Source organism: Coffea arabica, chromosome 8c (genome assembly GCF_036785885.1).
Source record: "Coffea arabica cultivar ET-39 chromosome 8c, Coffea Arabica ET-39 HiFi, whole genome shotgun sequence".
NCBI classification, from domain to species: domain Eukaryota; kingdom Viridiplantae; phylum Streptophyta; class Magnoliopsida; order Gentianales; family Rubiaceae; genus Coffea; species Coffea arabica.
Window position 1 is genome coordinate 2,299,929 of NC_092325.1, and position 14,446 is coordinate 2,314,374.

Consider the following 14,446-nt stretch of genomic DNA (forward strand, 5'->3'; position numbering starts at 1 on the left):
AACATACAATTTGGTTAGGTTAGTGATATTTTTGGCTAAGAAATTAATTTGGTAACCAAAATTAGTACAAGTGAGTAATTTAATGACATTTGGTGTAATTTGCTTTCATTCTATCAAGGAATACAGGAGAGTAGCCAAATTTGGAAAAGAATATAAAATTATGAATGAAATGCAGAAAGGAACCGAGAAATCTATAAATCACCCTCAAATGTCAAAAGAGTCGTGTTTTCCACCTACTAGCGCACTCTTTAACCCGCCGCCCATCTTTGCAAATTAATGGTAGATATATAGATAATTGCAATGCTTTTTTGGCTAAATGAGGCTTTACTTTATTACTCTTGTTATTATGTTTTTCTTTTGGTCAAATGATGTCGTACTCAAATAGAAAGGAATTTGTCAAGGGTTCAAATCTTATCTATTAGAAACTAGCTTCCTTAATTTCAAAGAAGGAAGTTGATTAGAGATCCCCTCTTCATATTCTGGCTTTTAACACAGTAGAACTTAAACATTTGCTAACCCTTACATTAATCAAACAAAAAGCCAACCAATCGTTCATGGTTGCCTGCATAATTCTCATCTTTTAATTTTTAAATTAATTACTGTAGCTGGAAATGAATGCGAGTTCCACTTCACTGCTAAAAAAGATTATTAGCAGAAGTAAAATTTATTAGCATAAGTTATATATAGCCCATGCTCCCATGTGCAATATTACAATGCTAACATTGGTAAATAGCTAGGCGAGAAGACAAAAGAGATAGAGATGCCGCCGCCGAGCATTAGCACCTAGCTGTCAAGTGGCAGATGCCCATGCATTTTCTATCTGCCCAGAAGGCAATACTGAATTCAGTGATGCCTGCGATTCTTCAGTCATCCCTTTTTGATTTTTTGGGTAAAGAATGTGAGGGTGGATAGACAGGGAAGAAGCAGAATCCCCATTTTCTAGAATGAGAAATAGATATCTTTAGTCATTCAGTTATATCAGATTGATGAATTAGAGTTACCAAGGGCACATTTGGCATCTAGAATAAAAGTTGTGTGAACTTAATTATTTCACATTTAAGTAGTAAAATACTGCTGTAGCAATTAAGAATGTATGCATGTAAAGGGTTTGTCTATTTGGTAGTGCTCCAAATAAGAGGTGGATCCAAAGTTGCCTAATTGGTCTATGTGAATATGAATCCTGTACATAAAGAAGAAGCAATTGTAGGGGGTACTGCTCACAAAATTTTATCTGCTTTTGGAGGGTTAATTAAGTCATTTGAATTTTGATAGGCTAATCGGTTTAGAAGAGTGTACAAGTGGATGATGCTCCGGTATTTGTGAAATGACTTTGGTGGCCTTTATTTAGTTGCTCTTCCTTCACATATTTATCATTAAAATTAAATGACAGCTTTAACTTTTAGGCTCATACACACTAGGGTATTATTTGAAATAATTACTGTAGCACTTTTTGTGATATGATGTATGTGAGATAAAAAGATGGTTGGGAATGTAAAAATGTGGGTTAGAAAATATGTTTATGATACAAGCGAAATATTATTTAGAATAAGTTCACTATCCAAACAAACGAAGATGGTTTTCTACCATTACAGCTATAGTTGCTGTTATTCGATGCGTACTTAGTCAATAAATTGGTATTAATCTCACACTTATCTTACTAACTACGGTTAATTAGTCAAACTCTTCCTTTCTTCTCCGTTAGAATTTTGTTAGTTTTCAATTCTTTTTACTATAATAATGTTTTTGCTTTCGGTTTTGCTTTCAAAGTACATCAAAAATAACAAATAATCGTTCTACTAGTCTCATCTTTTTATGTTCATTTTTTTTTCTTCAATCCAAAAGTTGCTGATTGTTGCCTCTTGTCTTAGGTTACATACAAATCATCTTCTCTTCTCCGTGTTTTTAGTATGTTCCTATATAATTGCTAAAAAAAAAAAAATCTGTTTTTCTTCCCCCTCCCAGGGAGATTATATTGAATCACTTTTGCAATCAATATTGGTGATGGTGGCATGGTAATTAGTAATTAGCAACACAAATTCTTTACTACTAAAATGATTGTGAGATGTGCCACTGGCCTTAAATTCTTTTACGACCGTCATTGAGCAACTTATATTTATCGATTGTGTGATTACTTATGAATTAATCACATTGAACTGAGCAGAAGGAATGACAATGCAGTGAAATTAGGCCAGGTTGATACAGGATTTTATTACGTTTATTCGATTAATCATCTCACATGTTTCTAAGGGTGTTTAGATTACAAATTACTCAGAAATCCGAAATCTCTTACGTGTCGTGAAGCATCTGTGAAAATGTGAAAGGCACCTCATCAAATTTCAAATTCGCTGACCAACTGCTGAATTAGCAGTTAGAAAATTGTCATTCCTTCAAATTTTCAGTGCGACGGCTGATCTTCTCCATCTGAGCATCTAGCTGTAAACAAATGTCAGTTTCTGTATTGTCATTGAGTTGATAGAAGTCGGCCCACAAAAGCATTAGCACTAAAATCTGACAAGATCAAGCAAACAATTTGATATCTGAGACATTGATATCAATGGAGAATGTCCAAGAACTAGCTTCTAATTGGTCTAAAGAAATCCCCCATCGATACATCAGGCCTGAAATAATGCTTAATGAAGTTTCTACGAACGAGGTATCACAGATTCCAGTGATCGACATGGGAAAGCTTGCAGCTGATCATTCAGGATACCAGAATGAAATGGCAAAACTTTAGCGGGCTTGTAAAGACTGGGGCTTCTTTCAGGTAACAAATCAAGAGAATCCATCACATATAGAATCCTAATTGTACAACTTGTAATGATCAGATACACAACTTAATATTCCTAGTAAAGTAACGACTAACAGTCCGTGACTCGATCTTGAACAATTAGTTAATCATGGGGCTGCCACAGTAATTGAGAAAATGAAGTTGGTGACGGAGGACTTCTTTAAGCTGCCATTACAGCAGAAGATGGCCTGTCCAAAACTACCCAAGTGATGTTGAAGGAAATGGTCAAATATTTGTGGTATCAGGGGATCAAAAGCTTGACTGCGGGGACACGCTCTTCCTCCGTGGATTGCCAGTTTCTCAGAGAAATATGAGATTCTGGCCTACGACTCCAACATCTTTCAGGTAGACAATGAATAATACAGAGTATCACAATCTTTTCCCACTTCTGCAGTTATATTATACTGCTCTTATCTTTTCTCAGAAGGCTAACCTTGTTCGTCAATCTCCTCTGCTTACAGAATTTCCCATTCGTCATGGGAATTTATCCTCTATTTTTTGCGCAATTGCAAAACAAAGATCCTTTAAAAGGAAGCATCTTTTGCTTCCATTAGAAAGCTACATGGATTACTTTACTTTACTTAGGCGACAAAAACCTGAAAATTGTGTCAGAAAAATTCGCCACAATGCTAATTTGCAAATTTCTGATGCTGTCAGAGTAACCATGGATGAATACCCATTTCAAATGCACAAGGTTTGCATGACCCTGTTTGGACTCAATCTTGGTGTAGACCCAGAAAAATTATGCAGCATCTATCAAGATGGCGTACAAGGAATAAGAATGAATTACTATCCACCTTGGCAGCAAGCAGACAAAGTTAGTGGCCTGACTCCGCAGTCAGGATGTCATGCGAGGTTGAGTGGGGTAATTGTTTTGCATTTTTATTTTTTTGGTATTTTTATTGTTTACAGTATATTTGCGATTTGTTTAATTGTGATTTGATTATTGGTTCAAATTAATTTTATGCTAGTGAAAGTTGTGAGAGTGGATTAAATAAAGGATTTCTCAGTGTGTATGATAGGATAATTTGAGGTGTATTATTCTATTTCTAGGTTGTGTTGATTTTTGTAATATTTAGTATTGATTGGTAATGTGTAAATCGTACAAGTTTTTTTATTGTTTGTTGTTGGTACTATTTAACTTGTGAAGAATGATACAGCAGCTAAAGTTGCTGTTTTTAAGAATTGAGTGATACACATTTTGTCGGTCAGTGATGAATGGATGGTCAAATGTGAATTGAAACATATTGGCAAATTTGAGAAGGAAAGAACACATTGGGAGATATCTATTATGTATGTAAAAGGAGTCATATAATAAATCAAATATTCGCTATTTTTACAAGCAGAAGTTTAAAAGCTTAAAAGCTACATTTTTTTTGGAGTTTTTAATAAAAATTTTTTGGTAGGTATTATTAATACACTTCTAACATGCGCACCTGTTCATGATCGTTAGCTAAACCAAATAATACAGAAACAAAAAGATAAAAAGAGTAATTGTATACAATACATTAACAACCTCACACCGTATGCACGATACAAACAATAAATAAGAACAATAGACGATGAACAAAAGAAAAAATAAAAACAATAGAAGAGGAAGAAGCCACGGCGGCGCCTGCTGCTGCTGCTAGGAATGATTATGTTTTCTTCTTCTTCTTCCCCCATAGCTGGCGCTCTCTCCATTCCCCATCATCTGTATAGCTACCAATGACAATTTCAGGAATGTGTGCCATTCTTCTGTAATCTTCACTGTCTTCCTTCTGATTCTCTACCTTTTCTATCATTTCAGAACTCATCTCATACAAATACAGCCCTTGAAGCTGGCTCAAGTGCTGAATACCCAATGGTAACTCCTCCAGTAATGGAAGTAGGTCCAGATACAGTTTCTGGAGACGAGGCAATGCACCCTCCTCCACTCTCATCCACCTCAATCCTTCCATTCTCCTTAATTCCAACCGCTTCAGCTTGAGGAACCCTCCAGCCTTGAAGCACAACCCCTCTCCCTGGTAAGATCCACAGAAATTAATTTGACCCAAATTGGGCAAATGTTGGAGGGATTCAAGCGGATCCTCCTCACCCCTTAACCTGCTCCAATTCAAATCTATTCTTACCAAGCCGTGAAGACGAGCTACCCACTGTGGCATTTTTTCTAAGCGGCCACGCAAAATCAGCATACAAAGAGATTGAAGAAACGAAGAAGAAGAAAGAGAAGGATGATGATGATTTAGATCGATTATCTCATGATCATCACCTTTTCCAAATGATTGAACACTTAATCTCTGAAGACCGGTGAGGTTGGCAAGGGAGGAGCAGAGCTCCTTTCCATCTTCTCTTCTTAACTTCGTAATATATAGCTCTCTTAATTGGGTCAGCTTTCCTATCTCCTTAATGATTATAGATCCACTACTAGCATCTACGCAGTTTAATGTTTCTAGGGCAAGAAGCCCTCCCATATTCGAGGGAGCTTTAAATCCTTGATATCCGTAATCATCATCTGAAGAATCAACTTGATGATATACTCTGAGAAACCGAAGTTTTTGCAGCTTTAGGATTTCCACAGGTAGTTCCCTAACTCTGGTGTATCCCAAATCCAGATACTCCAAATGTTGAAGCTTTCCAATGGCTTTCGGGACTCTCGCCACTCTCGTACCGCATAGATCCAGATGCTTGAGAAGAAACATCTTGAAAATCTCATTTGGTATTTCCTCTTGTGTCTCTTGACCACCCAAATCCAAAACCTTTAACAATTTGCTACTCCTTAAAACATCAGATAACAACATTTTGTATAGCAGCGGATTAATGGATCCAACTGTAATGAACGACCGAAGGTGGTCAAAGCAATAACTTGGTCTTTGTTGGGGGTGCTGGGTGTTGTTACTGCTACTACCATGGACTACTAGACGGCGTACCTTGTCGGACGGCCACATCATCGGTTGTCCAGTAGTAATTGTAACAATGTTTTGTTCCCTCGATTTGGAAACGATAATTTCTCGCAATAGATCATGGATTCGACATTCTAGGGGTATTCCTTCATAAAACACCTTGGACACTTGAATTAGACTTCTATTAACGAGTTCACTGAGATAACCCCAAGCTACATCTTCAATACTCCTTCCTTCTCTCCATTCTACAAACCTTTCAGCAATCCACAAATTAATTAGTTGATAGCATGCTATTTCACAATCCTCTGGGTAGATACTTGTGTACAACAGACACGTCTTTAGATGCCAAGGCAAATCATTATAACTAAGAAAAAGTATCCTTTTAACTCTGTCCAACTTACCAGTGCCTTCTAATTCACCCCCAAGACTGCCTCGAACTATCTCCCATTCCTCTGTTCTGTTTACATCTTTCATAGCCAAAAGCCCACTGATTGCAAGAATCGCAAGGGGCAAGCCCTCACATTTATCCAACACACCTTTGGCAACATCCATCAAATGGCCAGGGCAACTATTTCCCTTAAAGATCTTGTTACAAAACAAGGTCCACGAATCTTCAAAGGAAAGTGGGTCCATTCTGTAGACAAAACCCAGAGATTCAATGCAAGAGGCAGAGGCTACATCAGCTTTCCGAGTTGTTAGCATGACACGGTTGCCGCCGTCGCTAGTCTCGGGTAGTGCAAATTTGATGGTATTCCAAAATTCCACGTCCCAGACATCATCAAAAACAATTGCATACCTTCCAGCTTGTTGAAGAAAATCTCTGATAAATTCTTTCAGCTCGGTGATATGCAAAGACTCGATCCATTGTGGGACTGGTTTCTTCCCTTCCTTGTGCAACTGCCGAATCAAGTCTTTCAGGAGGTACTGAAAGTCACATGTTTGAGAGACAGTTACCCAAGCCCGAACAGGGAAATGCCTTCTGACTTCAGGATCCTCATGGACTCTTTTCACCAGGGTAGTTTTGCCAAGTCCTCCCATACCAACCACTGAAACAACTTTTAGTTGGTAATCATCCCCTTCGAGGAGCTGAGAAATTAGATGCTTCTTGGGTTGGTCAATGCCAACTAATTTAGCTTCTTCCACAAGCAGTGCATCATCTCTGCTATGGCGCCAGGTTGTGTTGTTCACAACAGAAAGTGAGTTGGACGCTTGGGCAGGGATACCATATTCGGATTGGTATCTTTGATGAGCTTCAGAAATGCTTTGGATTCTGGACTTGATGATTTGTATTTCGCCAGCAACTCGATGACGAGCTCTCAAATTCTTGATGGAGCTGAAAATTCTCCGGACAGAGCCGTAGAATCCTGTTGCGCGATGCCGAGCAAAGCGAGCTACAAATTCATCAAGAATGTCTTCGGTGTCATAAGCAGCATCTCGCACTTGCTTGATCCATTGTTGGAGCGTGGGTTGAGCATCCTCTTCTTTTGCTTCTGCCTCTCGCAGGAAAGCTCTCATTTGCTCCAACTCATCCCTGATGAATTGGACCTCTTGCCGAAGCCCTCCCAATAGTCGTCCCTCGTCGCGCAGAAGAGTTGAGAGTTGACCCAGCACAGAAGAGAGAACTGTTTCTGCCATTTTCAGTCTTTCTTTCTAACTTCAGAATGTCGGGGAAGGCGGCTTCTGGTTTATAGGACAGTCCCTTGTAATATCTTGAAAGGAAGAAGGGAGAGTAGGTTATAGATACATGAGCTGATGAACTTTGATGCTATATGGTGCAGTATTTATCGAAAAGAAAATCCGCGACAAACAGAAAAAGAAAGAATTAACCGATTAGAAGAAACTAAAACAAGAAACATGATTGTGAAAGACGAAAGCTGCCTTACCTGCCACAATACAAAATCATGGAAGCTATCAAGAAGGCACGAGTGCAATTAGTATAAAGATAAAGGATAAAGATAAAGTTTACAAGGGGAAGGAATAAAGTTATTGATTTCATTGCTACAAAGTCTTTTCATCCAATACGGTGCTGACATATATAACCTTCCTTCCAATACGGTTGGAACTAATTTCTGCTGACCAATTAGTATTTGTAATAAAAATTAGTATTTGTTGCAAAAAATTAGTATGTAATACAAACGGATGGAATATCAAAGAAACCTTAGGAACTATGAACAGCATGCAAATTTAGCAAAAAAAAAAAAAAAAGAAATTGCAGAAAATGGTAAGGAGTACATTAAAAAGAATCAAATTTCTTTGCAATGAAGGATTACAAAATTTGTTGGAATAGCTGTACCACTCAATCATGACGTGGCTCATTTCTATGCCTTTCACTTTGCCAATTAATTTAATGTCTTATTTATATCATTTTTGCTGCCATCTCATTTATATCATTTAAGTTTCCCTTTTAACTCAATCAAATACCAATTAATATCATAAAGACACATTCAAACATAAGATTTACGCAAAAAAAAAAAAAATTTATGGGTGTTCCACATCCTAAATGTGATGAATACTTGGATTCCTTAAAATTGTCATCAGAATCTTATTAATTAATATTTGAATACATAAAAGAATGCTGTAAACAAAAAAAATCAACAATATGAATTAAATTGTGAAGCCATTTTAATCATTAAAAGAGACTTTGTGATTAAGATAATCTATTGAAATATCCAAATTGATCATGCATTTTCAAATAAATAATCTGTTTTGTTTCTTGATTTTACTAGATTTATGATTTTTTTTTACTTTAAGTTCTGCTCCTCCTCTTATTTTAGATTTCCAGTTGCCGTATTTATACAACTATCTACTTCCTTGAACGCAAGTTCATATGGTTTCTAGATCTTTAATTTACTTTGCATGATCTTTAACCGACCAAAGGGCCCTTTGTTGGCGATTAGTTTCCATTGTTGTTAAATGTTTTATTTGGATAAGTCATCCCTAAATAAGAAACTCTCTTCCAAATCAAAACTTTTTTTCGAATGGAAAAATAATTTTCATGAGTAATAACTTTGTTTCGGGTTAAAAAGATCTTTGATAACAGTTTGCATGCATGAAAGATGAAATTTAGACTGGATGAGTACTAATAAACCCATGTCTATTATTCAGGAAGACTATGATTACAAAAAGATCCAAACCCTAGTCCGGACTCCTGGGCAAAGGAACCAAAAGTCTGGCATTTTTCTCTACACTAGTACCTGTGTCGTTGCACATTGCAATTATTTATTTTGGTGATATTCGTGCCAAACTCATCCCTAAAGTGTGATATTTCAAAACAATCAATTAATAGAGGGAATGCAATCAGTAGTATCACTTGAATTTTTTAGTCTCATTACTTGTGTATCAACTATTATTTCATAATCTAATACTCCCTCCCTTTTTTTATAACTGATGTTTAAGATTTTGCACACCAATTAAGAAAAGTTTTTCATTGCTTAAATCTGTACACTACTTTCCTTTTGTACCCTCATTAATTGTCCAATTCACCCATGTTTTCTCTCACTAGAGTACTAAATGGTGCTGTTTTACTAGGCCAAAAGCAATGCAAACTAACTCCCACCAAACTAAATGTTTCAACATGCTGCAAGAAAAGAAGAAAGAATACGGAGGGGCAGATAATTACTAGGGTTGTTACAAAGAGAGAAGCAATAATTACTAGGAGTAGTAATTAAGAACCCTGTATTGGAAAAGAGAGATAAAAGGGTAAAATTGTGAAAAAATAATTAATACTGTATGGGGATAATAAAACGACAGATAAAAGTACACTAGAGCAAATTTCTTAAACGTTAGTTATAGAAAAAGGGAGGGAGTATATCTTTTGATTGGAAATTGAAAAATAAAATGTCTTGTAAGTCTAAAAACTGACCTAATATGTCTAATAAAATTTTATGCGACCTAAAACTATATTAGTTTGGAAACTAACTTTATTTTCCAATTATTGTAAATGATTTCAGAGGACTAATTTTTGTTATCTTTAATCCTAATTACATAACGACATTTGTATCTCTGTATCCACATTAAAACATACACAAAAACTATGTAAACATATTTATTTATGTTCAAACATATTATCTAGACATAGACTAATTCAAATATTGGAGTAGAGATGTTTTACTTTATAGAATAGTGCCATTCTTAATGTTGAAAAAATAATAAAAAAAATAAAATTTCCAACATCCAAGATGTTTGGCATCCTTCTGTATTGTTATGGAAAAGAAATGAGTTTATTGCCTTCATTTAATTTCAATTTTTTGTCATTTTTTGATTTATTTCAACTTGCCACACTTCGCATCTGTCATTTTCATGTAGATAGCCATTAGCCGTTTTCTTTTTCTTAAGAGTCACAATATATTTTCATGTGGAAACATATTTTTTAACTAAATTTTATTTCCAAATCATGTTTAGCTTCTAGGTTTATCGTGCTAAAGTGTTTTTTCCTATCCTTCCTTAATTTTTTGAACCCATTCCTAAAATTTTGTTAGGAATTCATTTTAAATAAATTGGTCTGAAAGACGAAGCTGCCTTACCTGCTACAATACAAGATCATGGAAGCTATTAAGAAGACTGTGCAATTGGTGGGGCGATCAGTCTTCAAGACCTTCTTTCAACTGTGGTTCCTTTGGTCGGATAAAGATGAAGGAGCATCTTTCAACGGTGGGTTCTTTACAAAGGGAAGGAATAAAGTTAAAACGCGGTTATTGATTTCATTGACGAAGAAATAAAGCTACAGCCGAATCTTCTGCTCCTTCTGCCGACATCTATAACCTCCTCCTTCTTCTATGGAACCAATTTCTGTTTTTTTTTTTTTTTGGTTGCCCCTTCGACCAATTAGCATTTGTAATAAAAAAGGGATGGAATATCAAAGAAACCTTAGGAACAAACCACTCCAATTCGGTGTCTGACCAAAATTTTGGTATAAGTAGTTAAAGAGGAAAGACCACAAGAGCTATGATGTCGAAGCATCGTGCAAAAGCAATGATGTCTGATTATTTAACAAAGGAAGGAATAAAGCAATGCTGTCTGATCAAGTTTTCCAGTTCAAAGCAACTCAAGACCCCACCTCAAAGCAAAAATGACAGTTCTGAATCAAATGGAAACCCAGCTATGAGAGTTTTCCAGGAACATGTGATGCAGAGGAAAGTGAATTTAGTCGGAGTGGAACAGAAAAAGCAACTCAAGACCTAAGTTCAATTCGGGTTTCTGAATTTTTTTTGTGAAATCTAGCCGAGAGTAGCTGAAACTAGTTAAGAATACAAAATTATTCCTTTGAAAAGATGGTCGAAAAAGATAAAAATAGATAATTATATAATATATTTATAATATAAATAAAATAATATTTATAAATAATGGCTATCCAAACACTATTGCTTTTATATTACAATTGAAGATGCCTATATATTATGTCCTACTCTAAAAGCGCAACGGATCTTCTGTCCCATATCCTGTACCATTATCTGTCCCACTTTTTATTATATTGCTATTTCTCCTACATAAACATCATGTTTTAGTTCTTTTTTGTTTCCTTAAGATTCAATAACTATTAATTCAGTAAAAAATAAATACAACAGTTTCAAAAAAGTAATATATAATAGAAAATTAAAAAATATAGCAGAAAATTCATAAAAAATCTCATTTTTTATGCATTTTGATTTTTTGAGTTTGTTAAATTTTGTGTATTACTGAATTAATAGTTATTGGATCTTAAGGAAAAAAAAAAACTAAAACATGATGTTTATATAGGAGAAATAGCAATATAATAAAAAGTGAGACAAATAATGGCACAAGGTATGGAACAAAAGATCCGTTGTGCTCTAAAAGGGTAGGAAAACCCAATTAAGTTGCATAAGAACCAGACGAAAATATTCATTTAGACCAAAAGGGTGCACTAGCACACTTTTTAGATTTTATTCATTTACACGTTCCAAAGTTTGAACTAGTGACCTGTAGTCGAGAGAGAGATCTTCGATCTCTTCTTGTAGTCAACTTACTTTTCTACCGAGTTCATCGGATGGTTTCTTAAAATTCAAGCATTAGCTTTATTACATCATATATTGTGAGAGTTATTGTGACATGGTTTTTGTGTTTTCATAAAAGATACACTTGGTATGACCTAAGAGATGCTTCTTTGATAAAAGATACACTTTTTTTTTTTTGATAAAAGATACACTTGGTATGACCTAAGAGATGCTTCTTTGATTCACCGTGATACACAGCTATCCCCAGTTTATGCACGAGTAATAAATAAGGGAAAACAAAGTTGACCAATGATGGAGCCAAGGGAGTTGAGGGAGCCATGACCCCTTTAGTTTTGAAAATTTGTAATTCACAGTATACAAATATATGTGCAAAATAAAGTTGACTTTTCTAATTTTTTACGATTTTAGTTTATACTATATGTGTGAATTAGACACCTTTGAATTAATTTTTCTTCAAAAAATGTTATTTATTTTTTATCGTGCTAATTATTTAACTTCCAACAAATTAAGCATATAATTTGATAATTCATAGTGAATTGATCCAATTCAATATGTTATAATAAAAAGACCCAATTCCTAATTATCAAAGGGCTAAAACAAAATTAATTACTTTATTAGGCCACATACAAATATACAACTTAGCTCAATTAATTAGACTTGTTCTCAGTCTTCCTGTATCAGCTACAACTACAAAATGAGCTTTTAATTATGAAAATAATCAAGACAAAGATCCAAAATAAGATGGAAGATAATTTCTTACATGATTGCCTAACTACGTATATAAAAAAGGAAATTGCTGAAAAATTTAGCACTGATTCAATCATAAATGAATTTAGTTCTGTGAAAAAATGTACATCTCAATTTACTTTTGAGAAAAGAAGTTAAAATTTCAAGGTATGTTAACATAATTTTTATCTTTTTTAATTGAAAATAGTAATATTTATATTGCATATATATATTTGCACTGGTGACATATTGGAGCATCTTCTCATAATGTGCAAGTTGGGTAGTTTGTAATGTTATAAGATATTTAATCGAAAGTTATTTCTTATTTTAATTTTCGTCATGACTATGTTACATATTTATAAAATAGACAAACCGTTATCATTAAAGTTAATATTTGATATTTTTAGATGTCATATATTTAAATAGATGAAAATTATTTTGAAAATAACATATTAAGATAATTTTGTTAGGAAAAATTTTGGTCTCCCAAAGGAAAAAATCCTGGCTCCGTCGCTAAAGTTGATATATTGAAGTTGATCAAATCAGATGATACTAATTAAACAGACTTGGCTCTGTAGATTTACAACAATTCGGTACCATACCCATTAAACTGCTCCGGGCAAGATACAGCCCCTCCAGCTTCTTCAAGGTTCCATATTCCCTAGGTATCTGTCCGATAAATTCATTTGGTGACAATGACAATCGTTAAATTACTGAACAAGCAGTAAAATTTGATGGCAACTGGCCATTTAACTTATTTGAAGTTAAATAAAGCCCTGTGAGACTTGGAAGATCATTGCACGCGTCTAGAGGAAGATTACCAGGTAAGTTATTTCCAGAGAGGGCAATAATTTCCAACGTTGAAATGTTGAAAATGGAGGATGGTATAGACCCTGTAAGCTGGTTATACTGCAAATTTAGTACCCTCAGGTTTTGTAGACCTCCCATCACTTCAGGAATCTTACCTTGTAAAGGATTGTATGATAGTTCCAATGTTTCAGGCTTCGAGAATGAGGGATAAATCCAGTGAAGCTGTTATTTCTAATTGACAACAAAAATTTAAGTTCAGGAAAGGAACCAAACCATGACGGGATATCTCCAGTGAAGTTGTTGAGCTTAAAGTTCATAAACCTCAGGCATCGCAAACGGGACAAATTCTACCGGGAGATTGCCCTGGAAATTGTTACAACTCAGGTCCAAGAAACAAGAAAAGACAAGTTCCCCAGATGGGGAGGAATGCTGCCTGTCAAAACCCATGAATGATATGTTTAAAGCAGTTACTCTATGATGTTGGATGCCTCAAGTGACTCCAATCCAATCACAAACAGAAGTATTAGCAGTCCAGTAGTCTTCCAGGACTAGTTAGGCGTCTGATAATGTGTGCTCTTTCAAAGCAACAAGAGCAGATTGATCAGTGACAATATTGGTTTCTATGTTGGCTCAGCAGGCCATCCGAAAAATGCAGGAACAGAACTGCAATAGGAAAGTAATGCGGGAGTATTCTCTCCATGAGAAGAACTAGCAAAAATTTTGTGATTTCACAACTTGATATAACGTTGGAAGTGCATGGACATAGGCCTATGTGCATGTTACAAAAAAAAAAAAACCTTTTTTAGAATCAAAGCTTAAGCCATGCTTGGATTGCTTGTTTTCGTCGGAAAATATTGTCGTTTTCCGTGATCACATTTTCCTATCACTTTTTTCCCTCACATATATCAAATCGCTACAGTAATTTTTCCATCCATGATGAATTGGACCTCTTGCCGAAGCCCTCCCAATAGTCGTCCCTCCTCGCGCAGAAAAGTTGAGAGTTGATCCAGCACAAAAGAGAGAACTGTTTCTGCCATTTTCAGTCTTTCTTTCTAACTTAAGAATGTTGGGGAGGGCGGCTTCTGGTTTTTAGGACAGGCAGTCCACTTGTAGTATCTTGAAAGGAAGAAGGAAGAGGAGGTTATAGATTCATAAGCTGATGAACTTCGATGCTATATGGTGCAGTATTTATCACAAAGAAAGACCGCGTCAAAAAGAAAAAGAAAGAACTAACCAAGTACTAAAGCAAGAAATATGACGGAAATTGA

General features: G+C 35.3%; 1 protein-coding gene across 1 annotated transcript; it reads right to left on the minus strand.

Moving 5' to 3' along the window:
• Positions 1 to 4,425: 4,425 nt before the first annotated feature.
• On the minus strand, positions 4,426 to 7,305 carry LOC140004457 (disease resistance protein RPM1-like). Its single transcript, XM_072063847.1, has one exon. The coding sequence runs from the start codon at positions 7,303 to 7,305 to the stop codon at positions 4,426 to 4,428; it is 2,880 nt and encodes a 959-aa protein (XP_071919948.1).
• Between the last annotated feature and the right edge of the window lie 7,141 nt (positions 7,306 to 14,446).

Bases quoted from the DNA above. Each gene is read 5' to 3' on its own strand.
- LOC140004457 (XM_072063847.1), bottom strand. From the start codon at position 7,305: ATGGCAGAAACAGTTCTCTCTTCTGTGCTGGGTCAACTCTCAACTCTT.